Source organism: Ambystoma mexicanum, chromosome 10 (genome assembly GCF_040938575.1).
Source record: "Ambystoma mexicanum isolate Mex_15411 chromosome 10, UKY_AmexF1_1, whole genome shotgun sequence".
NCBI lineage: Eukaryota > Metazoa > Chordata > Amphibia > Caudata > Ambystomatidae > Ambystoma > Ambystoma mexicanum.
In genome coordinates, this window is record NC_090932.1 from 1027856912 (window position 1) to 1027881199 (window position 24288).

General features: G+C 46.0%; 1 protein-coding gene across 1 annotated transcript in view; it reads left to right on the top strand.

Moving 5' to 3' along the window:
* LOC138492969 (cytochrome P450 2J4-like) overlaps window positions 1-24288 on the top strand; it is a 291460-nt gene that overhangs the window by 176989 nt on the left and 90183 nt on the right. The window contains exon 7 of the mRNA XM_069620246.1: window positions 2396-2537. Coding sequence (XP_069476347.1) covers window positions 2396-2537 — 142 coding nt within the window. The remainder of the gene's footprint in view (window positions 1-2395; window positions 2538-24288) is intronic.

A 24288-nucleotide genomic window follows, 5' to 3' on the forward strand; every position in this document is an offset into this window, starting at 1 on the left:
GAGTTAAACAGGGCTGCCCCCTGGCGGCAATCATATTTAATTTATTCCTCTCGGACATCGGCATTGCTATTGATAAGCCTCGATCCTTTTCCCCTAAAATACATGGCTCTGCTCTGAGCTGGATGTTGTACGCTGACGACCTAATCCTGCTAGACACTACTCCAATCGGCCTTCAGCGCAAAATGTACGCAGTAGAACGCTACGCGGATAACAACGGTCTGTACATCAACAACACAAAAAGTGAAATTCTGACGCTGCAAAACCTGCAAACGGGCCGTCACCGGAAAAGCAACAAATTTTGTTGGCATTTAGGAAAAGAAAAACTAATTACGGTAGAAAGCACGAGATATCTCGGCATGCAAGTTAACACAAACTTAAATGACAGCCCTTGGGTGGAGATTGCGAAAACAAAATGCCGAAATTTTGCTTCCCAAGCCATGATCCTAAATAAAAGATATGGGAAGTTCTCGCTTAAGCCAGTGATATCCTTCTACCAACAGAAGGTTGTCCCAGCTCTCATATACGGAGCCGAAAATGCCTTTGGGTGTCCAGTGGAACTCTGGTCAGCCCTAGAACACATCTTCTGGGTGAAAACCTTACACCTACCAAACAGCACTTCAACAGTGTGCTTGCGATACGAGCTAGGCCTGATATCCATTGAGGCTCGTATTGCGTGGAACGCCCTGGCTCTGTTTAGGAAAATCACGCTGCCTGACGCCGCTCCCCAATATAAAATATTGAGCAATCCTGGAAACGCGAACCCAGATGGGCTGTTAGGCATATGGTCAAAAAAATGTGAAGAGCTTTTGACCACGTACGAGACCAATATCAAAACGCTGCACGACAATCCACTGATGGTAAAGAAAAAGATTTGGGAACTAGAATGGATTCAAACTAGCACAGACCGAAGGACTTCGAAAACAATGAGAGATGCCCCTAGTGAAGCAAGAGCGTTTAACAAACTGCAAAATTATGTGGTCTTATTCCCAGACAACAGGAGGAGGGCCACTTCTATGAGATTTCGCCTAAATCTGTTTAGAACAAAAGAACGATCAAAGAACTGGGCTGGAAAGGACAAGTCAGACACAGTATGCAGGTTCTGTAAAGCCTGCATTGAAACACTCAAACATCTTGTCCTATTCTGCCCATTCCATAGATCCTTAAGAACTAAACACTTAGGCCAAATGTTAAACGAATACTCACTGAGGAGTGCTGAAGAATGGTGGCACTTGATGTTTACGGGCTCCAACACAAAACTGACAAGGGCGCTGACCTTATTTTTGCATGAGATTGAAAGGAGCCTTGAGTTATCTGACGCCGCAGTACAGGGACTTCAGGGTAGTGCTTAACACTGTGTAAACTCTCAGATGAAGTCCATAGGGACCTTCTCGATAAGGCTCCGCTAGTACCAAAGGCTTGATCCCTGACAAAAGGATGGAACTTTACCTCATGCTTATCTCATGCTTATATGTTCTGCCTTGTCTAGTCTTGTCTTGCTTTGCATTTACGATTGGATTCTGACAAACGATGTATTTTAAAGGTTTGTATAAACCAAAAAAAATAAAATAAAAAAAAATAAATAAAGAACTTATATCCACTGCACCTGTGGTATCCGTCCTTTCAACAATGGTGAGGGATCATTTTAAGTGGGCTGTGAAACTGACCAGATCATAGTTTCCAAGTGGAGACAAGGTCACAGACTATAAGTGCAATGGGTGCTATTTTATTGTATTTACAGCACATATCTCATATCTCGCCTCTTCCACCAGCTCTGGGCTGCAAATACATCTGCGCCTCCCCACCCCTTCATAGAATCTTCATGCAGGTAGAACTTTTGGAATGCAGATGGATTCTGCCTGTTTTCACGTTATTTATTTTTCAATGTTTTTATTTTATTTATTGTAAACACCAGCAGGAATCCATATTAAAACCAAGAGGAATCCATATGTATGCATGTTAATGCCATCTGCCATGCACATACTGGTTTGCAGTATTCACAATTGTCTTTTCAAAGGGTGATAAAAGATTCCGAAACCCACGTTTGCTGACTTTTCTGCGTTTTATGTGCATCCCTTTGGAAAAACAATCAACATTGCACAGAAAGGGTCCTGGACATGTAAGTCTTAACGACTGCGGGCCTTTCAGGGCAATTCACATCCTATTTAAAATGGTACCCAAATGATCTTCAAGTAAGAGCCTAGTTCTGCCCAGTTGACCATTAGAGCGTGAGTGAGTCAATTGCCTTAGACCTAGAGAGGGAGAGCACAAGAAAACCGGTCATGTGGTGACCTGACACCAGAACCGTATGATGACTGAGTCTGCAACCCTTGTAAGGATGAGCCGTCTATGCATCTTCTCACTTCTGATATCCTCTTTTCTGCATGTCCACCTGAAGACCAGAGAAGATACCACCTCCACCTACGATGAGGAGAACCTGATTGAAGTTGTGGCCGACATTTTCATTGCCGGGACGGAGGCTCCGACCACCACTCTGCACTGGGCCTTGCTTTACATGATGATGTACCCAGACATCCAAGGTGAGCAGCATCCTACCGGGCTATTATCTATGGCAAGAATTTATGACATGCCGCTGTGGCATGTGACCTTAATTATCCATCACATGTTTGCCATTTGGAAATATACACCTTCCCAAAGAATTAGAAGAAGGCAAGGGGGGCTTGAGCGCCGCCCCCGCCACCAGAAAACACCAAAACATCAAATGGTTTGACTTTTAACTAAGTGCATAATCTGTTTGAAAGTCTATAGATGGTCGGGCTGTTTTGGTTGATTCGACCAAATACATATACATACATGTGTTTATGTGTAAACGGGGTTAGAGGAGTAGAGAGTTGGTAGGTGAGGGTGAAGGGGGCAGTAGCGTAGGGTAGGGAGGTGGGGCATGGGGGCAATCCCCCATAACAAAATCAAGTAAATTCAGGTCAACCAAAAGAAGTCGACCAAACTGCAAAATAAGGTATATTTGGTCATTACAGTGCAGCCGAATCTCAACTATAAGCTGCATAAATATGTGAATAATGGAGATGCATTCTGTGCACATTTTGTGGAGGCTTTTGCAAAGCAAGGTACGCTAAACCAATCTTCTCAAAATGTTTATGAATATGGCCCCTCCATTTTAAACTCCTTTTACACTCCTTTTTCAACTCTTTACAGTGAAATTGTGCTTATCACCAACACTATTTGCAGTTGATAACTATAAAAATGTCCCCTATGGAGCAATCTCAGATTGAGGGCCTGAGTCTGCTCTTAATCCTTTAAATGAGATATGATATTTTCATATTCTCGTTGTTAAGAGGAATTTCTAGAATCTTGCCAGGTGGACAGAGTTAAGGAGGCCACCCTTGTTATAGTGAACAGGGAAACTCTGGGAGTTTAGCCAAACCCAATCAAGGTAAGCATGGAGAGTGGTCAAGGCTAAGTCTCAGGAGAGGTGAGTGGAGCCAGCGCTCCACAATGATTCCACACAGGGAAATACACAATGATTACACTTAGACATAAATACAAAAATACTTCATTTAATATAGGCCCAAAAATACAATAGTAAAATGAATCAAGCAGGTAATATTAGTACACAACACGCTAAATATAAAACATATATACAGTCACGGTTAGTTCATATAATGCATGCAGTTCAGCATATACCTGGAAGGAAAGGTAAGTAGTTATGCAGTTGTATCAACAGTTCACAGGAATAAGAGTCCCAGAGTTTAGTCCAACCCTAAATTGAAAGTACCTTTAAAAGTTGGAACAAAGTTGGGAAATGTCCCTGTAGCTGTGAAGATTGTTCCAGAAGGGTTTCAAAGGAATGTACAAGTAAGTGAATTACGTTTCCTAGCCTTTAGAGCAGATTTTGCAACACACGAGTTAAAAGCAATGGAATGGAAAATGAATCCAAGTTCTTCACAAACTTTATAATGGAGGAGATATGGGCACTGGTAAGTATTGCGACTACTCACCGCCCCTACTACGATTTTTCCAAAGAACTTGGCAGGTCGAATGGGGGTTAATGAATGTAGGTTTTCCTGCTTTTGAATCCAGTAGAAGATGCCCAGGAGCTGCAAGTGCAAATAAGGTTCTGGTCGGGTCCAGGAGCCATGTGTAACCCTTTCCAGTGGAGAAATACAGCAGGAACCGATGCAGAACTCTTCTGGACACTCTAGCTGACGGGAGATGGGTGGTTCCAGCGACAGTCACCGCACACCTGCGACAGCAGGCGTTTCAGTAGTTATGAACAAAGACAGCCTTACAGAACAGGACCCGTCGATATTGGGAACCTGAAACTTAGCAGGCAGGCGACTTGCAGGACTAGCTGAATACCCCCAAAGTTCCAGCCCAAAATGCAGAATGGCGATGCTTCTAGCTTTGTAGCCCAAAACAGTCTGTCTACAGGGTTGTCCAGGGACCACAGAAGCCTCTAGGCTGCAGGATCATGAGAAGGCGTTGAGACTGGTTGGTCCTGCCAGTCCAAAGGGTCAAAGCAATAGCAAGGGTCTTCTGAGATCAGGTAGTCCAGCAGGGCTTCAACAGGACAGAATCACGGAGGGTCACCAGGCCTCTTCAGGATTCGTCCTCTGGTTTCTATCATCCGTACAGCTACACAGGATACTTGGCTTCTCTTCTAATCTGTTGGAATGGCTGCAGGACTCCTCTTCTTATGCAAAACTCAGGTGAGTGACCAACCTCAACACTCCAATAGGAATATATGCCCCACACATGCACACCAGCAGTGGTCCAATCAGGGATGACTGTGGGGCTGACACATGCATGCACACTAGACATACAGGCACCAGTATGTGGATTGGGACCAGACAGTCCCAACCCACTTCCTGAGCCCATACACACATGGCACGCACTAGCCCGTGAAAATATCTGATTTTCTGGGGAAATACATATCCATAAAAGGGAATTACTGACCATAGAATGCAGGAAGAAGGCAAAAGTACAAAATGGCCAAAGAACAAGCGGGAAATCTCATGGCACAGTCACCTTAGGACACTTGCCACAGTTAGTAGCCAAATGTGGTAAACACGAATGGGCTCACTAGAGATATAACAAAAATATAACTGCTGCCACCAGCTTGTCTTTAGGGACATTTAAAAGTAACCAAAAACCCCTTTGGTGTGAATCTAGGGTGATACAAAAATATCCCCATTGCACTGCGTTGGAAGATGCTCTGTGCAATAAGAATAAGTTACCCAAACAGATAACTTGTTAAAAGACAAAAGGGAAACATAGTTTCCCAGTACTGACAGTCTGAAGGACTAGTCAATTTCCTCATAACAAATTAGCAAAGGGCCAGGTAAGTTTCATGCCTAGAAACACTTGTGTACAGGCACGTTATAAATGCCATATCATATCATATCATATCACATATCTTATCATATTATATCATATATCATATCATAAGGCTTCACTTCTCTGTAAAAAGTCAGCACACGGTGTAAAACAAAAGCAAACATTTTGGGGGTCTATAGAATATGCAGGAAAAGTTGCCTAAAAGAGAAATTTTCCTAAACTTGTAAATTTCAATGCACATTCACGATACACCTTAAAATGTGTACAAGTCTAAGGTGTCGCCAACATTCATTTTCCTTTCTCTTTGTCACCTGTTAAATAAATTGCCCACTCCATGGGAGACTTCCTGAGGCATTTCTGCATTTAACATTAAGCTCATTGTATGGGACAACCACCACTTTCACATTCGACATTCATTAAACAGTTAAACATACTACACCTGACCGCAACATACCCCCAATCCCTATACTCAAATCAAAATGCATACAATCAGAATGTAAATCAGTATGTACACTTCCATTGTTGCAGACCACTAATGCCCAAGATCTTTATTCCGGCAATAAACAACCATCTCCACTTATATTGCCAAAACATTTATATCTAAAATAGGTCAATATCAACAATCAATGAAAGGTACCCATAAGGGAGAAAATGAAGAAACTGAGACAGGTGAAGAAACTGAGACAGGCAAAGAACCTGTGGCTTAGAATTGAATCTACATCCTCCAAAGAGCCTATTCCCAAAATGAGAAAGCAAAACTGCCAAGCTCTAGATCTCATCTAGAGAAAGTAGTATTCACTGAAAATTGAACGGGCAGGAAAATCTGACACCCATCTACTGGTCTCCGCCAATATATGTAGCAATGTGACAGATGTGCATATTATCAATGTGTGAAAACTAGAGCCATTAGTATCTCGCTCATAGATAACACAAATTGAGAAAGCCAACAGTTTAGACTGATATATAGGCATTGATAACATGGCCACAGGTACTTGCAGCATTCTTCAGGTATTCCAACTTCCAGGAAATATCATCTTTTGTCAGATACTAACCAACTCTGCCATACTCTATGCCAGGTATGGCTGTGATTAACCAAGCAATTCCATAAACGTCTAAGGTATTCACACAATTTCAGGGCTTTGGTACCAAAATCCCAAGGACTCACATCATTGCCATTTATTGACGTAGCAATGCCAGATTCTTTCATGTCCAGTTAGCTAAGAGCGCTTAGTATCTGCTATGCCCAGTTAGCAATGAACATCCAGAATCAGTTATGTTCTACCGGACATCAATTCCATGCTCAGTTTGCTCACTTAGCTCGATAAGGTCCAATACAGTTATGGCCAGTTACATTCTGGCCAGTTATCACAGCAAGGCGACATTTCACTATTCGGAGTGATCACAGAAAAGCCAGTTATCATTATGTCCTGTTTGCCAAGTTAACACTTCAAGGCCAGGTTCCATTCCAACATGGCCGCTCTGCTAGATATATGCAAACAACACTCGCAGAGTGTGTTTTGCTGCTCATATCCATCGCCACTCTATTTACACTCTCCTTCCAATGTTCCCCCTTCAGTGTCACGTTGCCAAACCTATCAGCTAAAACTGAAAAAAGGTCACATCATTTTCATTTCTCACTGCCTCATTTGCTTTCTGTACACCTACATTACAATTCGTTTAACTCGTTTTTCACTTAGTGAAGGAAATAGACCGCCAGGGCCTTTTTCACAGAAAGCATTTCTCTTCCACGAACCCAGGCTGCACCCTATCCGCTAAAGCATCTGAGTGTGCCTTTCCAGATGGGCATAGCTTGTAGGGCTTTTCCGCCACATGTCCGTGATTGTGCATATCACGGGAGGAATTGGCAAGTTTTTTAGAATTACACCCAGAGTGGAAGGTGTGCTGTGAAAACCTCACAATGGGCCTTCCTGAAACCAGTGCAAGAGGGTGCGCAATAATTGAGGGGGTCATTTCCAACCCCCCCATTTCATTGTCTCTAAAGGGGGACACCGGCAGTATGCGCAGCCGCTATTCTGCTCGCCTTCCCATCCCTCAAACAGGGATAGAACAGGGCGATAGACACGGGATAGAAATGGATAGAATGGGATAGAAATGAATTTTTGTGCTTGCACATATTAAACCCACCTTCGTTTTTGGCTGAGCCTTGCAATTCTTCATACTATTGTGAACCCAAGAAAAACATATGCAGGACACATTTCCGCCAAAAACAAGCAAAGCGTGCGAGTTTGGCAAGAGGGCAGCTTCCCTTTAGATTCAGTGCTATCCGGTCCTGCAATGTTGGCCCATGCCTCAGAAAAAACACCCCTAGTGAATTTGAATCGACTTTGAATGGGACTGCGCCTTTAACCAGACCCTCCAGGATTTTGCGGCATGAAATGTCAAATTTTGCGGCATGAAATGGCAAATTTTGCGGCACAAACCTTTATTTATTGCGACATTTTTGCAGGACATTTTGTATTGACTGGAGGGTGTAAGATTGCCACATTGCAGGAAAAAGGCAGAGTGCAAGGCTACAATAGAGCCAGGGTATCATTATTATGTATCTTTTGTATTAATTTAATAGGAAGAGTCCCAGATGTCTCTGGCTTGGCAGAACAGTGTTTGATTTGGCTACATTTCTGGTTTAATGTTCATGCCTATTTAATAGTATTAACTAAATTGATCATTATCAATTGTAATGCTGAACATATTCCCCTTCTATGTTCTCCAATCCCCCAAACACCCACACACCTCTTTCACCGACACACATCTCACCAACTCTCCATCACAACTTACATTCCTTAACGTCTCACTCTGTCATACAAATACCCACGTGCTATGTCACACTGTCAAGTCACAATTTACACTGCCCAGCCCCTGCCACACTCCAAATCATACTCCCAACTCACACCTTACACTCAACAATTCCTCCCGCAATATACAGTCCTTCATTCTTTTGTGCTGCTTCTGCATCTTGCATCTTTTCTCCCACTCTATCGCACTCTTCCCTCATCCTTTTTCCCAGTCTGCAGCTCACTGCCTCTTTCTGGCCAACCGCTTCCTCTCTGCTTTCTGGCTCACCGACCACACGCTCCCTCTACTTTCTGTACCTCTGCTCGCTCTCAGATTTCTGGCCCACCGCATCACTGCTTCCTCTGCTCTCTTGTGCAGCGCTTCCTCCTCTGACCCACTGCTCTCCCTCTGCTTTCTTGCCTTTCACTTCACATCTCACCCATCACCCTCCCTCTCTCTCATAGTGTAACCATTTTTTTATTTTTTTTAAATGTAGATTTTGACCCAGTTCCTCAAATAATGGGGCATTTAAAAAAAGAACAGAGGATATGCTATTTTTAGACAACCCATTTTTGGAAATGAGCAGGTCACCTTATTCTCAAAGGTGACCGGCGCATTTCCACAGGCTTGAGATGTAGCACAAATTGTGTGCTGGCCAGCTGCCTTGAATGGTGTTCTGGGTTGTTTGACCGAAGTGTAATTATTTGCAGCGGAATTGACCGTAGTCAATTTTGCTGCGAATTGATTTGCACTTCAGCCAAACAACCCAAAATGTACCTTTCACCACCACCCCACCCTCTCCCCTACTTAACTGCTTGGTCACTGCCGCTTCCCCTGCAACCCTGCGGTGCCTGATCCGTCCCTCTAACGTGGGTCGGATCCGACTCCGCAGGGTCCCTTTTTCGTTATTTTCTTTTTTTTTTGTCCCCGCCTCCAATTTTGAGGAAAAGGGGGAAAACACTTTTGCAACCACCCTAGACCAAAAATACTGAACATGGGGAGCGGGTGACACCCCCGCAACACATGTTCAGTATTTATAAAAATCGATAGAATACTACTGGATGAAATTGGTCAAATTGTAACATTCGATAGATTTTTGTAATCAAAATGGGCAGTACTTTGAATAGAATCGCTCTCCCGACAGTGTTCTGCAAGCTCCCAGCGCTTTTCACAGGGACAGGCACTCCAGGTGCCTGCCGCTGTAAAATGCGACCCAAACAATGCATTTTTATCCTGTTTGAGGAACAGAAATGCAAGCGACTCAGCAGCGGTTCATACCTTAAAAGAAATGCATGACAGGGTCAGGAAAGACCCTGTCATGCAGTGGCAGCCCCACATCCCGTGCGCGTAGGGTTGCCTACAATCTCTGCACATTTAAAAGTGCATCTTGCTTGGTAATGAGGAATGTGCTTTTAAATTGACAGAAAAAGGCCTTCTGAATGGGCGCACATATAAAATGTGCCCATTCATGTGTCCCTTGTGGATTGGGCTGCCCTTTTTTGGGGTGCAAGGGATTTCATTTCTTGTGTAAAAAAAAAAAAGTTGAGAACCTGGCACCCTGAGTATTATTTTTTTGAAAACAGAAATTTGTGCAGATTACTTTAAAAAAATGTAAAAAAAGTTTTTTTTTAGTTATTTTTTTTAAAGGTGCTGTTTTTGCACAAAACAGCAGTTTTTGCGGCATTTTGCGCAAAACGGCCGTTATCAAGGTATTTTGCGGGATCGCAAAATCGCTATAAGCTGGAGGGTCTGCTTAACACTGCCCCCTTTCTTTCACGGAGCTTCATGGAACTGTCCAGACACATTCCAGAGTGGGTTGTCTGCCTTTTTGCCCTGGGGCTCCAAGTTGAATGGGAAACCTTTTCCCCCCTCCATAACTACGCGCATTCTGGACTGAACTGCACAAAACTTTCCAAAAATATTGAGACTGACCTGTGTATTCTGTTCAGAATGTTTTATATATTTCTATGATTGGGGCCACATTTTGTGAGCCCCCAAAACGTAACCTTCTCATAGGGGAGGGTCATGTTTTTTTAACCCCTTAAGTGCCAGTCTATTATGCAAGTCTATGCAAAAAGGACGAGCATACTCGTCCTTGGCACATATTGACTGAATTGGCAATGCCGCCTTGTACATTTGTGGCAGCTACATTTTACGTATTATTTTAAATATATATATTTCACCCCTTTGGGGCATGCCCTTGCTCTCCTCAGGGTCATGACCTGCACCAGAGGACTGCTAAATACCTTTTAAAAACATCTGTGCAACGTGAAAAGCACAGATTTGGACCACAGTTTGCATTCACAACTAACCCAGCCTAACACCTAGGCCCACACACCCTACACGCCCCACTCCTACCTGAGACTCAGTGACCTGCGCCCCACTGTCTCCTCTCCTGGTTGCTTGTAGACCCCTTGCTGCCAATTGTCCACCGTCGCACTCCCCTGTTCTTACCTCCTCTTTTTCTCTGCTTCCCTCACTGTGTTCTTCTCCCTATGAGTGTAAAGCGCTCTGTTGTTTCCCAAAGCTAGGTCCACGCTCAATAAATGCCATAATAACAATAATAACAATAATAATAACAATAATAATAATAATAATAATAATAATAATAATAATAATAATAATAATAATAGTAGGATTCCTTCTTAAACACTGGTGATTCACTCATTCTGAGTAGAATGACCCCAGGGTCAGTTGTGATGTGTACGTTGACTAGTTATGAATTACTAAAGTGTTGTTACACCTTTGTTTAATTTGTTACTCATTAGTGAAAGGTTCTTACACTTTCCTTGTATATTCTTAATTATACATTCCTTAATGCATTGCAGTGCACTTTGTTGTTATTTATTTATTTATTGGGCATTTGTAATGCGTTTATATATCCACCAATCAAAAGCTACTGTGGGGACTAGCACGGCAGGGAGAGAGGGAAGGAGGAAGAAATGAGGAAAGTCTTGAGGTGTTTGTGGAACTTGAGGAGATCGGACTCATGACGGAGATAAAGGGGGAGGCTGTTCCAGAGGAGGGAGCCAGCTGAGGAGGGGGAATGGCTGCCCCGTCTATGCTTAGAGAAGCAGATAGCGTGGTCTCCGGCTCCAGACAGCATTGTGGATGATGCAGAGGGCTTTAAATTTGATCCTTGCAGCAACCGGGAGACAGTGGAGAGATTTTAGAGCTGGAGGGATACGTCCCTGGTCTTAAAGCCAAGTTTAAGTCTTGCAGCCCTATTCTGGTTTAGCTGGAGCGTGTGGATAGAAAAAGAAGATAGATTGAGGAAGAGGCTGTTGCAGTAGTATAGCCTGGAGAGTACCAGAGCTTTAGTGACATTGAGCTTCCGGGGAAGGTGAGAAAGGTGAGGAAGCGGAGGATGCCCCTGAGGAGGAAGAGTTGGAAACAGGCCTTCTTAGCAATGTCCAAGATGTAAGGAACGAAAGAGAGAGAGGAGTTGATCACTCCCAGGTGTCTGGCCTCAACGGAAGAAGGGGGAGGAGAGCGCATTGAGGGTGGCAAGAGTGAAGGGAGAAAAGAGGGAACAGGAGTCCTGATAAGGAAGAATTTCAGTCTTGCTTGCATTAAGACAAAGGTCATTGGAGGTACACCAAGACTGCATAGTGGAAAGGCAGTCAAGAATTACAGAGGAGGTTAGAAGAGATACAGAGGGTAGTCTGAAGAAGAGTTGGGCATTGTCTGCATAACACTGTGGTGAAAAGGTGGGGATAAGGTGAGCAAGAGGAGCGAGATAGATGTTAAAGAGCCAGGGTGAGAGGTTGGAGCCCTGGGGAAAGCCACAGGTGGAGATGGAGGTGGGTGAGGGAAAGAACCCAGGATAACCTTGGAGGGATGGTCAGTGAGGAAGGAGGTCAGCCAGTCCAGTGCCCGCTCTGAGATACCAGGGGTATCATGGAGCAGTTTTATAAGGATGGAGTGGTTAACCATGTCAAAAGCAGAGGAGAGATCAAGTAGAATAAGAACAGCATGTGAGTTTGAATCAATAGATACAAGCAATTCTTCACGGGTTTTCAGGAGAGCAGTTTCCATGCCTCTAGATGCTTGGAATCCAGATTGATGGTCATGCAAGCAACCAACGTGCTCAGTATGCTGGGCCAGTGGGGGAAGACCAAGTCTCCAGAAGTTTACCAAGGAAGAGAGCGAGAGAGATAGGGCGGTAGTTAGCCGGACATGAGGGGTTGGCTGAAGGCTTTTTAAGGAGCGGCACACGAGAGAGTGCTTGAGGGAAGAGGGGAAAGACCCAGAGGCAAGAGAGTGATTGCAGAGGTCTGTGAGTGCAGCGGCAAGGGAGCTAATATTGTCCTTAACAGTTCTGGAAGAACAGGGGAGGCCGGTTTGGAAGAGAGATTCATAGATCAGACAACTTCAGTGACCTCGTCCGGTGTGATAGCGGAAAAGGAGGAAAGAGTGCATGAGGGAGGGGGAGAGGTCAGGTCAATGGCAAGCGGGCGAATGGGAGGATGAGAGAGAGCTCAGGATGGCCAGTGCAGAGGGCCTGGGAAGGAAGAGGTGAGATAGAGACTGCAGATGGATTGGCTAGTTCTTTGCAGATTTTAAAGCGTTCAGCCATGTTGTTAGAAGCTCCAGAGATGCGGGCCTGGATGTAACCCCTCGTCTTGGAGCGAATGGAGAGACGACTTGTGTTTCAGGGCTGCTAGATCAGAGTCGTACCAAGTGTTACGCTTGGTGGCAGGTTTCAGCTGCATCCTCATGACAGCGGTAGGAATATTGAGGGTGTGAGTGAAAGCGAGAGCTAGCTTGTTGAGAGCAGAGTCAATGGTTGAGTCGGAGGTAGGAGGCGGGGGGATGAAGTTGGAAGGGAAACCAACAAGTGACACTCGCTTCATTGGACGGATGTCCGCAAATGAGGCTGGCAAAGCTGGGGAGGTTTGGTCACAGGGCTGAGAGGTCCTGGGTGGGAGGAAAGGAGAGAGTGGTCGGACCAGGAAAGCAGTGTGGTGAGAGGGGGAGAGAGCAAGGGAACAGAATGGATGATGTGTCACGACTCTCGCCCAAAACCCCCTCTGGCAAACCCATTGGCCAGGTGGAGTCAGGACTCAGGCCTCTAGAGCCTGGCATCCTCTTCAAAAGCCCTCATGAGCCAGTCCTGGCGCCTATGGCGCCAGGCTCATACACCATGAATAACAATGTGCTTGGGAACTACTTTATTGTATTGTCAGCCAACATGGAGGCATCCACATAGCTTGGTTCCTAAGAACCAAGCTATGCGGTCTAGTGTTTTGGGTGTGGCAGGCCTGGAATTACTTTCCCTTGTACTACTTTACCTAGGCTATATAAACCACACCCTGACTGCAGAACATGCTTCGTGTTACTTTGCAGCTTCCAACGTGACGCTCATCGTGTCCAGCTATTCCCTCGAACCTTGGAGAAGCAGAACCTGCAAGGAGACAAAAGGAACATCATTAGCAGCAGCATCTTACCTGCAGTCTTCATCTTTAAACACTCGCAGCTACTGAGAACAGCTTCCTAGAATCTGCACGCCTCCCGGACAGAACGACCTGAAAGAGGAAGATAGAGGCAACATTAAAGAAAGCTGTAGAGACATTTACAAATTACGAACTGCTCAAAAGGCTTACCTGGCTGGCCGCCTCTCGGCTGGCACCACTCCAGACATTCCACTCGCGCTGAAGAACACCACGACCTACAAGGAAGGAAAACACAGGTTAGCAAAGGCAAGACTTCGCAGCGCTGCGCATAGCACTTACTTACCGCATCATAGCGCTCTTAATGGACAATCATTTACCAGCGGGTCTCAACCAAGCCAGTTCACTGCGCTGAAGCTCCGCATACCTAAGGGAGAAAAAAGAGACATTTTAAACAAAGAAAGGCATGCAGGATAGCAACAAAACTAAAGAACAGCAATAAGACCTACCTGGACAATATCAACCCGGTCGGCGTCAGTGAAGTAACTGGACCGCACTCGCCCATGAAAGACAATGCACCCCTGCGAAGAAGGCAGGACGGAGAGCATGCCTAATTCTACCACAAGGCAGAACCTTCCCCGCAGACCACATCAGGGCAAAGCTGAGAAGCATACCAGCGAGTAACCCAGCTGGGTGGCGTCCCTGTGGATACCAGTTGAGGGTAACAGAACATGAAGCCTACCAAAAAAATCCACCTGGGCGCCATGGAGACATCAGAAATGGACCAATTGGCCCAATTACTAGGAGAGCTTCGTGCTGAGGTTCATTCTGCCCGACAAGAGACTAATGCCCCCCGGAGAGACCTAATAGTGACCAAAGAACGCACTGAAGAGATTAGCAGGCAATACTTGCAATCACAGGCAGAGCAGACGCCTCCACCTGGAAGCAATCCAACAATGCAAAACCCCGCCATACCACCCACTTCGGTACAGATCACGTTACCTGGAACAGTGCCCCTGGCACCACCAAAAAGGTTCTCAGGCGACCCACGGAAGTATGCGACATTCATCAATCAGTGCCGCCTTCATTTTCTTTGTAGGCCTGGAGCATTTCCAAATGACCAAGCTCGGGTAGCTTTTGTTTTATCATACCTGAGTGGTAGTGCAGCAGATTGGTCGGTGCCGTTGGTAACCCATAACAATCCTCTATTACATGACTTTGGGGGGTTCCAGAGAGAAATGGAAAAACTTTTTGCTCGCCATACCCAGGAACAAGCAGTAGACAATGAACTCTTGTCCCTCCGACAGGGGAATCAGGACTTGTTAACGTACATTGCTACCTTCAACAGACTGGTTGCCGAAGCTAGGTGGCCAGAAAACAAAAGAACCACGTTATTCCATTAAAGCTTACGAGGCGAATTAAAGGAAGTCTTAGCCCAGGTGGTTGATCCACCCAAAGACTGTGCAGAATTCCTAAATCTGGTCGTGCAGCTAGACCACCGGTTGCAGGACCGAAAGGCAGACCGGTCTAAGACGGACTGTCGGACCGTGTATGTTCGACCAAGGGAAAACACACCCAGTGTACCATAAAAATGCTGTAGAACCCATGCAGATTGGAGGGATACGGCCTCCATTAACAAAACAAGAGCGGGACAAAAGAAGACAACAACAGCTTTGTTTGTATTGTGGGAAACCAGGACATTTCCTGAAGGACTGCCCAGTAAAACCCCCAAGAAGAACAGTCGGGGCCACAGAGAAGGATGAAACTAAGGAATCGGGAAACTACCAAGCTCGACAAACGTAGAGGTCAGTTTGTCGAGTGAGAAGAAAGAGTTGCTGACCTCGCACTTTGCAATACCAGTGATCTTAATTAACCACCAACAGTCGTCAAGAATGCATGCCGTTGAAGCATACATCGATAGCGGAGCAGTTGGAAATTATATTGATCAAGAACTGGCAGCAGAGATGGGGCTTCCTTTGTGTTCTAAGCCAACTATGGACAAGGTAACCACTATGGATGGGACAGAAATTGCTTCCGGACCAGTAACCCAGTGCACAGCCAGGGTAACCTTGCTGTGTCAGGACGGACATCGGGAGTCTATTTCATTCAATCTCATGAAGGCACCTCAGTTCAGGCTAATACTAGGGATGCCATGGTTGGTTGCTCACAACCCTTTGATGGACTGGCGGGCACGAAAATTAACCTTCCCCGGTGACTGCTCCCCTGCCTGCTATTACCAAGAGGAGAAACTCGATGTCTGTATCCCCATGACTCCCGGAGCGACAGTATCAACCCTGGGAGCAACTAATACCTTGCCAAGTGAATACCATGATTTCCAGAATGTTTTCCGAAAGGACCAAGCCAATACATTGCTGCTGCACAGGCCCTATGACTGTCAGATCGACATTGTTCCTGGTGCACAAATCCCTTGCGGCAGGATCTATGATCTCACAGAACCAGAAAACCTTCATTTGAAATCTCATTTAGACCAATCGCTTGCAAACAGATTTATCCATCCTTCGAAGTCCCCCGCAGCCAGTCCTTTGTTCTTCGTACCGAAAAAGGAAGGAGACTTGAGAACCTGTATTGACTACGGCGCATTGAACCATATCATTGTGAAGAACCACTACCCCTTGCCACTTATCCCTGAGATGCTAGACCAAGTTAAAGATGCCCAGATTTATACCAAATTGGACCTTCGAGGAGCGTACCACCTGGTCCAAGTCAGAAAAGGAGATGAATGGAAAACCACCGTCCGTACTAAGTATGGCTAATTTGAATATGAAGTCATGCCCTTCGGGTTATGCAACGCTCCTGCGGAATTCCAATATTTCATGAATGATGTCTTAAGGGAGTTAATTGATGTGTGCGCCTTAGTGTACATAGACAACATCTTAGTATACTCAGCCTCGGAACAAGGTCATGTCAGGTATGTTTGTTCAGTCCTCACCAAGCTCCGTCAACATTGCTTGTTTGCAAAGCTTGAAAAATGCCTTTTTCATGTCACCGAAGTAGAATTTCTTGGTTTTATCCTTACTCCAGGAGACATCAGAATGGACGTGCACAAGGTAGATGCCATTCTGAAATGGCCTTCACTGACGTCTCTGAAAGGGGTACAAAGCATGCTGGGCTTTGCAAACTTCTACCGCCGGTTCATCCCAGACTTCCCTCAGGTTGTGCACCCAATCACAATACTATCACGAAGAAGCAGAAGAAGCCTTTAAGGAACTTAAACAAAGGTTTACCTCCGCTCCAATCCTGCGACATCCTCGCCCAGACCTCCCTTATGTCGTTGAAACTGATGCGTCCAGTCTCGCAATGGGGGCTGTCCTTTCACAGAGAGACCTGGAAACCGGCCAGCTACATCCTCTGGCCTTCTGGTCGAAAAAGTTCTCACCTCCAGAGATTAATTATGCCATCATGGGCAAGGAACTCCTGGCTATCAAAGCCACCTTTAAAGCCTGGAGGCACTACCTTCTGGGGGCCAGACACACCATTACAGTCATCACAGACCACCAAAACCTGCAATATCTCAAACCAGCCAAGGCCCAGTCCTCGCGCCAATTATGGTGGGCCCTTTTCTTCGCCGAATATGATTATGTAATCACATTTCGACCAGGAGTCAGAAACGGAAAGGCGGATGCGTTATCTCGCATGGGCATAGATGAAATAGTATATACAACTCCAGACCCAGTACCTATTATACCTGAAGACAAACTCTTGGGTATCACGACAGCCTTAACACAAGCACAACTACGAAAAGAAATCCAACAGACAATGAATCCTGATGCCTACCTTGCATGGCAAACTCAAGGAGAACAATATACCATCAAGGACCACCTACCCTTTTTTAGGGATCGCCTATATATGTCCCCAAGAAGGAATTACAACAGCATATTATTTCAAACTATCATGATTCACTGATCGAAGGGCATCCTGGGATTGCCAAAACCCTAGCTAAGGTGAAAGAGAACTTTTGGTGGCCTACCTGGCGTAAGGACATCATTCAGTATATTCAGTCCTGCGGTGTCTGCGCACAAAATAAATCACAGAAACAAAAACCATCTGACCTCCTACAACCATTGGACATTCCTGCAGTTCCATGGCACACTCTTTCCCTTGACTTCATCACTGATCTACCTTCAAGCCAAGGGTTCAACACCATCCTTGTAGTTGTGGACTTATTCTCGAAGATGAACCATTTTATTCCTCTCAAAGGCCTCCCAGACGCAGCCACTTTAGCAAAAGTGTTCCTGGAGGACATGGTTAAGCTACATGGCTTCCCTTCGGTTCTGGTCTCTGATCGAGGTTGCCAGTTTGTTTCAAACTTCAGGAAAAAATGCTGTGCAATGGCGCAGATCGACATTCGGCTATCTACCAGTCACCATCCCCAAACGGACGGCCAAACCGAGAGAACCAATCAGACACTCGAGCAATATTTACGGTGCATGCTGCACCATGAACAAAGGAATTGGAAAGACCTACTATGGATAGCCGAATATGCATATAACAATTCTTTGCATTCAAGCACGGGACAAACACCCTTCTATACCCTTCATGGCAGACATCCACGTACCTCTGAACTAGACCTTCCAGCCAGCTTGGAAATGCCAGCGGTAAAGACTCTACACACAACCATTACTCAGGCTTTCAAAAGGGCAAAGGAACACCTTATTCATGCCAAAGAAAAACAAAAGAGATTTGCCGACCAACACCGGAAAAAGGCCCCTGATTATCAGGTAGGAGACAAAGTTTGGTTAGCCGCTAAATTCGTAGCCATCAAGGGAACCAGGACCTTTCATCCCAGATTCTTAGGACCCTATACCATTAAGGCAATTATCAACCCACCGTGAAACTGGATTTACCACCTAATCTACACATCCACCCGGTATTCCATGTGTCCCTCCTGAAACCAATGCAACCCGGCACATGGATTGGGACACCACCTAAACCCATACTTGTTGACGGAGAACCAGAATTCGAAGTCAAAGATATCTTGGACTATAAATACTCTAGGACCAAGCTATATTATCTCGTCGATTGGAAAGGATTTGGACCACAAGATAGATCCTGGGAGCCCAGTGAGAATATCCACGCACCACGTCTAATCATGAAATTCCATCAGAACTTCCCAACCAAACCTGGGCCAGACAGAAGGAATACCATGGGAGGGGCCTTAGGGGGGAGTGCTTTCACGACCCTCGCCCAAAACCCCCTCTGGCAAACCCATTAGCCAGGTGGAGTCAGCATTCGGGCCTCTAGAGCCTGGCATCCTCTTCAAAAGCCCTCATGGGGCCAGTCCTGGCGCCTATTGCGCCAGGCTCATACACCATGAACAACAATGTGCTTGGGAACTACTTTATTGTATTGTCAGCCAACATGGAGGCATCCACATAGCTTGGTTCCTAAGAACCAAGCTTTACGGTCTAGTGTTTTGGGTGTGGCAGGCCTGGAACTACTTTCCCTGGTACTACTTTACCTGGGCTATATAAACCACACCCTGACTGCAGAACATGCTTCGTGTTACTTTGCAGCTTGCAACGTGACGCTCACCGTGTCCAGCTATTCCCTCGAACCTCGGAGAAGCAGAACCTGCAAGGAGACAAAAGGAACATCATTAGCAGCAGCATCTTACCTGCAGTCTTCATCTTTAAACACTCGCAGCTACTGAGAACAGCTTCCTCGAATCTGCACGCCTCCCGGATAGAACGACCTGAAAGAGGAAGATAGAGGCAACATTAAAGAAAACTGTAAAGACATTTACAAATTACGAACTGCTCAAAAGGCTTACCTGGCTGGTCGCCTCTCGGCTGGCACCACTCCGGACATTCCACTTGCACCGAAGAACACCGCGACTTACAAGGAAGGAAAACGCAGGTTAGCAAAGGCAAGACTTTGCAGCGCTGCGCATAGCGCTTACTTACCGCATCATAGCGCTCTTAATGTGCCATCATTTACCAGCGGGGCTCAACCAAGCCAGTTCGCTGCGCTGTAGCTCCGCATACCTAAGGGAGAAAAAAGAGACATTTTAAACAAAGAAAGGCATGCAGGATAGCAACAAAATTAAAGAACAGCAATAAGACCTACCTGAACAATATCAAACGGGCCGGCGTCAGTGAAGTAACTGGACCACACTCGCCCATGAAAGACAACGCGCACCTGCAAAGAAGGCAGGACGGAGAGCACGCCTAATTCTACCACAAGGCAGAACCTTCCCCGCAGACCACATCAGGGCAAAGCTGAGAAGCATACCAGCGAGTAACCCAGCTGGGTAGCATCCCTGTGGATACCAGGTGAGCGTAACATGATGGCATCGAGAGTGTGTCCAGCCAAGTGAGTCGGGCCGGAGGGGAGAATAGAGAGGGAGAGAGAGGAGGCCATGATTGATGAGTCTAAGTGGATGCTGAAGTCACCCAGAAGGAGGAGGCTGGAGGTGCAGGTCAGTAGACAGGAGGAGAAATTGACCCATTCTGAGAGAAAGGAGGATCTAGGGCCAGGAGCCTGTAGTTAGTAGCAATGGTCAAAGAGGAAGAAGTGGGAGAGTTGCCAAGCTTGCAGATCAGGCTTTCAAAGGGGGAGCAGGCTGTGTGCCTATGAGGGAAGAGGGGACCCACTTAGGGAAGATCAAGGCTACACCACCGGAAGTGCGGTTGAGACAAGGCTTTGAGATGAGTTTTTAGCCATCGGGAAAAAAAAGGGAGTCACATGCAGTGACTGAGCTGGCATTGAACCACATCTCGGTGAGAGCGAGGACGCCAAGATCAAAGTCTTCAAGGAGGAAGCAGATGTTGGAAGAATATTTGATATCAGAGCGAGCATTCAGTGTGGCTAAGTGAAGCTGGTCACCACCTTTTAAGATTTTCCGAGGAGGGGTACAGGGAGGTGGTATACACATCAGAGGAGGTGAAGGAGGTGCTGAGAGAGATGAAGGAGGAGTTGCAGGAGCACAAAGGTAGTTAATGATGGACAGCAGGTGCCATTCGAAGAGGAGGAGATTGGGTTGAGGACCCTGGGCCATGACAGCACCATTGTGATAGACATTAATGATGCACCTCGAGGATGAGAAGCCAGCCAAAAGAACTTTCCATCTAGCACCACCATTAATGGGGGAGGAACAGGAAGGAGAGAGCGTGGAAATCATATGTGGAGTCCATAGGTCAGGAGAGGGGACAGAAAAGAGGATATCAGTGACAATTTGCCTGGACATGGCACTGATATAGGTTTCTGCGATAGGTAATCCAGGAATACAAGAAAGGAAATCTAGAGAGGGGAGTGGAACAGGAGTAGATACTGCACAGGCACAAGGCAGTTCACCAGGCGGCCTAGCAGCCGGTGGAGGTGGGTAGTTAAGAAGGACACACACCTAGATTGGATTTTGCAAAAAGCACTAAATCAGTACCAACGTGAAGGTAGCAACAATTTAAAAAGCACGCCTAGGGTGGATGTTGCACAAAAGCACTAAATCAGTACAAAAGTGAAGGTAGCAACAATTTAAAAAGCACACCTCGATTGGATCTTGACCAAAAGCACTAAATCAGCACAAACGTGAAGGTAGCAGCAGGGTAAAAAGCACAACAGGGTCTGACTAAGAGAATGAGCATCAGCGCAGCATTAAAAAAGAGTTAGTATGCAGCAAAAGCAGAAAGAAGAGATACAGTAGGAGACCATTGCAATTTGTAGGAGGACACTGATAGCAGTGTGGCTGGGAGCCAAGGGAGGCAAAAGCCCGAAGGCAGTCAGGTGGAGAGTTGTTGCCAAGGTAGATGGAATGGAGCGCTTAACGGGCCAATGAGGTAGCACATGCCAAAGTCTTAGGTGCAGCAAGCCGTTAGTATGTTCTGTTATTTTGTGGAATGGAGGTGCAGCAGCAAGGGAGGCTGCCCAGTGCTGGACAGTGCCAGACAGGGGCCTTAAATGTGGGCCTTGGAAGTGGGCTGGCGTTCGCCTACCGGCTCTCTGAATTGGCCTGGATAAACAAAGTTGTAGCCAATCAGGGCTGCTGCACGGGGTCAGCACAAAGGACTCCTGCACTACAAATCCAGGCAGCCATTACAAAGTGATACAGGAATATGAGAACAAGTTCACGTGGGAGCCATCAACGGCTGGACATCACAGAATGCACCGCTCCAAAAATAATTGTTATTTTATTGCCTTCAATGCTAATCTGATAAAATGAATAATTGGCTATTGGCACCCCTCAAAATGTAACGACTGTTATGAAGAGGGGACATTGGGCTGTGAATTGTGCTACTTTCGTATTAGACTTGGTTATCAACAAAGTTATTAGGAGTAACAGAGTCCAATGATGACAACAAAAGCAGCTGATGTTATTTGAATTATAGAAGTGGGTTTTTTAAGGTGATGTGTTGTTTAATTACTCACCTTGATGAAGCTCTTTTAAGGCAAAACTTTTGTTGGCATGTCAGCGCAAGACATCATTTATTTACATGAAGAGAATTTGTGGTAATAACAGCAGCCATTTATTCCATTTAAAGTGCAGTCCAAGCTTTAGTGTGAATGGGGTGGTGTGGTGAGCCGATTATATGCACTGGGGAAAGAAGTTTGAAAACATTGCATAGGCTTTCCATTGTGACATATTCTTTGGAGTTGATGTGACATGTTCTTCAGAGTTTATGTTTGGGACTGACAAGTGGGTCATGCTCTTTGGAGTTTATTTGTGAGACTGGCACGCGTGATGTGCTGTTTTGAGTTGATGTGTGGGGCCACGCAAGATGCTCACAATGACACCCTATGGATGATGTGCATGGCCCTGCAACGTGCACATTTAACCCTCAAACTCAGCAAATGTGAATTTAGTAAGTCCACTCTGAAATGTTTGGGCCACATTTTCCTGTGTGATGGGTTGCAGCTAGATCCAGCAAAAGTGCAGGACTTGAATGACACACCCACAACTCCCTCTGTCTCAGCCATCCAGTCTTTTCTGGGGATGGCCAGCTATTGTACAAGGTACATCAAGGTCTTTGCCTCTGTCAGCACGCCTTTGAGACTCCTCACAGTGAAGTTCTTTTGGTCCCATGAGTGTGAAGACCAGGAAATCAAGTCTTGCATATCATCGGCAGCATGCATGTCGTACTATAACCCGGAGTTGGAGATGGAGGTCAGGGTTGACGCAAGCCCTGTCGGCCTCGGGGCCATACTGGCACAGTATAAAAAAGGATCCAGCTCGCTTAAGGGCATTGTCTCGTATGCCAGCAGAACCCTATTTAGTACTGCGCGTGCCTACTCACAGCCAGAGAAAGAAAGTTTGTCTGTGTTGTGGGTCTGTGAACACTATCATATGTTCCTGCATGGAAAGGAATTCACCATTGTAACTGATTATTAGGCACTCATCAGCATCTACAGCAAGCCCAATGCAAAAATGTCCACCAGAATTGCACGGCGGGGCCTCCATCTAAAAGAATATTTCTTTGACATTGTTCACAAACCTGCCAAGGAGAACAAGACCCCTTATTTCCTCTCCCGTTTTCCGCTCCCGGCGGCCATGGAGGTTCAAACCTTCAAGGAAGTCCAGTACGTCAACCACCTGTTAGACAAGGCACTTCCCTCAGCGTTGTCGATCCAAGAAATTTTCTAGGAAATGGAGAAAGATGATCTCTTGCCACTGGTGAAGGAGATAATTCTCACAGGATAATGGAACACCACAGTGCACAGCGAGGCCGGGCTCAAAAGCGTCCAACAGAAGTCAATGCATACATTCAAGCTCATGAGGGACATGCTGTCCATGTCAGCACAAGGTTTAATTCTTAAAGAAAACAGAATAGTAATTCCATTCGCTTTGCAGGACGGCATAATTGAACTCGCACATGTAGGTCACAGAGGAATTGTATCTACCAAGCGCCAACTGAGGACCAAGGTGTGGTTTCCCAACATGGATTCAAAGATACAGGCTGCCTTGGAAGACTCCCTGATATGCAAAGCTGTGGCGCCCCGTACATTCCCTCAACCTTTACAAATGACTCCCATGTCCCTGTTTGTGCCGTTGGTTAATGGGAAATACATACTGGTAGACGTTGATGAGATGTCATGGTACCCAGAAGTTCATCTGGTATCGTCCACGAGTGCACATGCCATCATCCCCGCGCTCGACAAGGCCTTCGTGGACTATGGTGTCCCCTCTGTGGTAAAGACAGACAATGGCCCCCCATTGAGTGCCCTGGAATTCGCCACATTTGCTGAACACCTAGGATTCCAATACACGAAAATCACACCACTATGGCCTCATGCAAATGGGACAGTCGAATGATTCATGGCCAACACTGATTCAAACACACACTGCAAGTATGTACCATTACAAATGGTTCGTTCATGGAAGCCATCTGTGAGCTACTGAGGGATTACGAGAATACCCCACACAGCACCATAGGGGGCTGTCCCTCGGAACTCACATTCAACCACAAGATCCATACGTGTCTGCCTCCTGTGCCAGGCCTGGCACTGGAAGAAGATAGGACAAGACGTGCTTGTGAGTTGGACAGTGCAGGCAAACAGAAGATGAAGGGTTACGCCGACAAGAGAAGTGGAGCATGAGAACATGACATCCATGCAGGAGAAGCAGTGCTGGTGCATCAGTGGCAGACCCAGAAGGACATGCCCGCATTTCATCCGAAGCCATTACGAGTCACAGACATCAAAGGGTCAATAGTCTCAGCGGAGAATGATGCGTTCTCCATCACCTGTAATTCATTGTTTTTCAATAAGGTTTGTCAGCCTCTCGCTGAAGTGACATCCTCAGAGGATGGAATCTGTGACGACGACCCATCAGATGTAT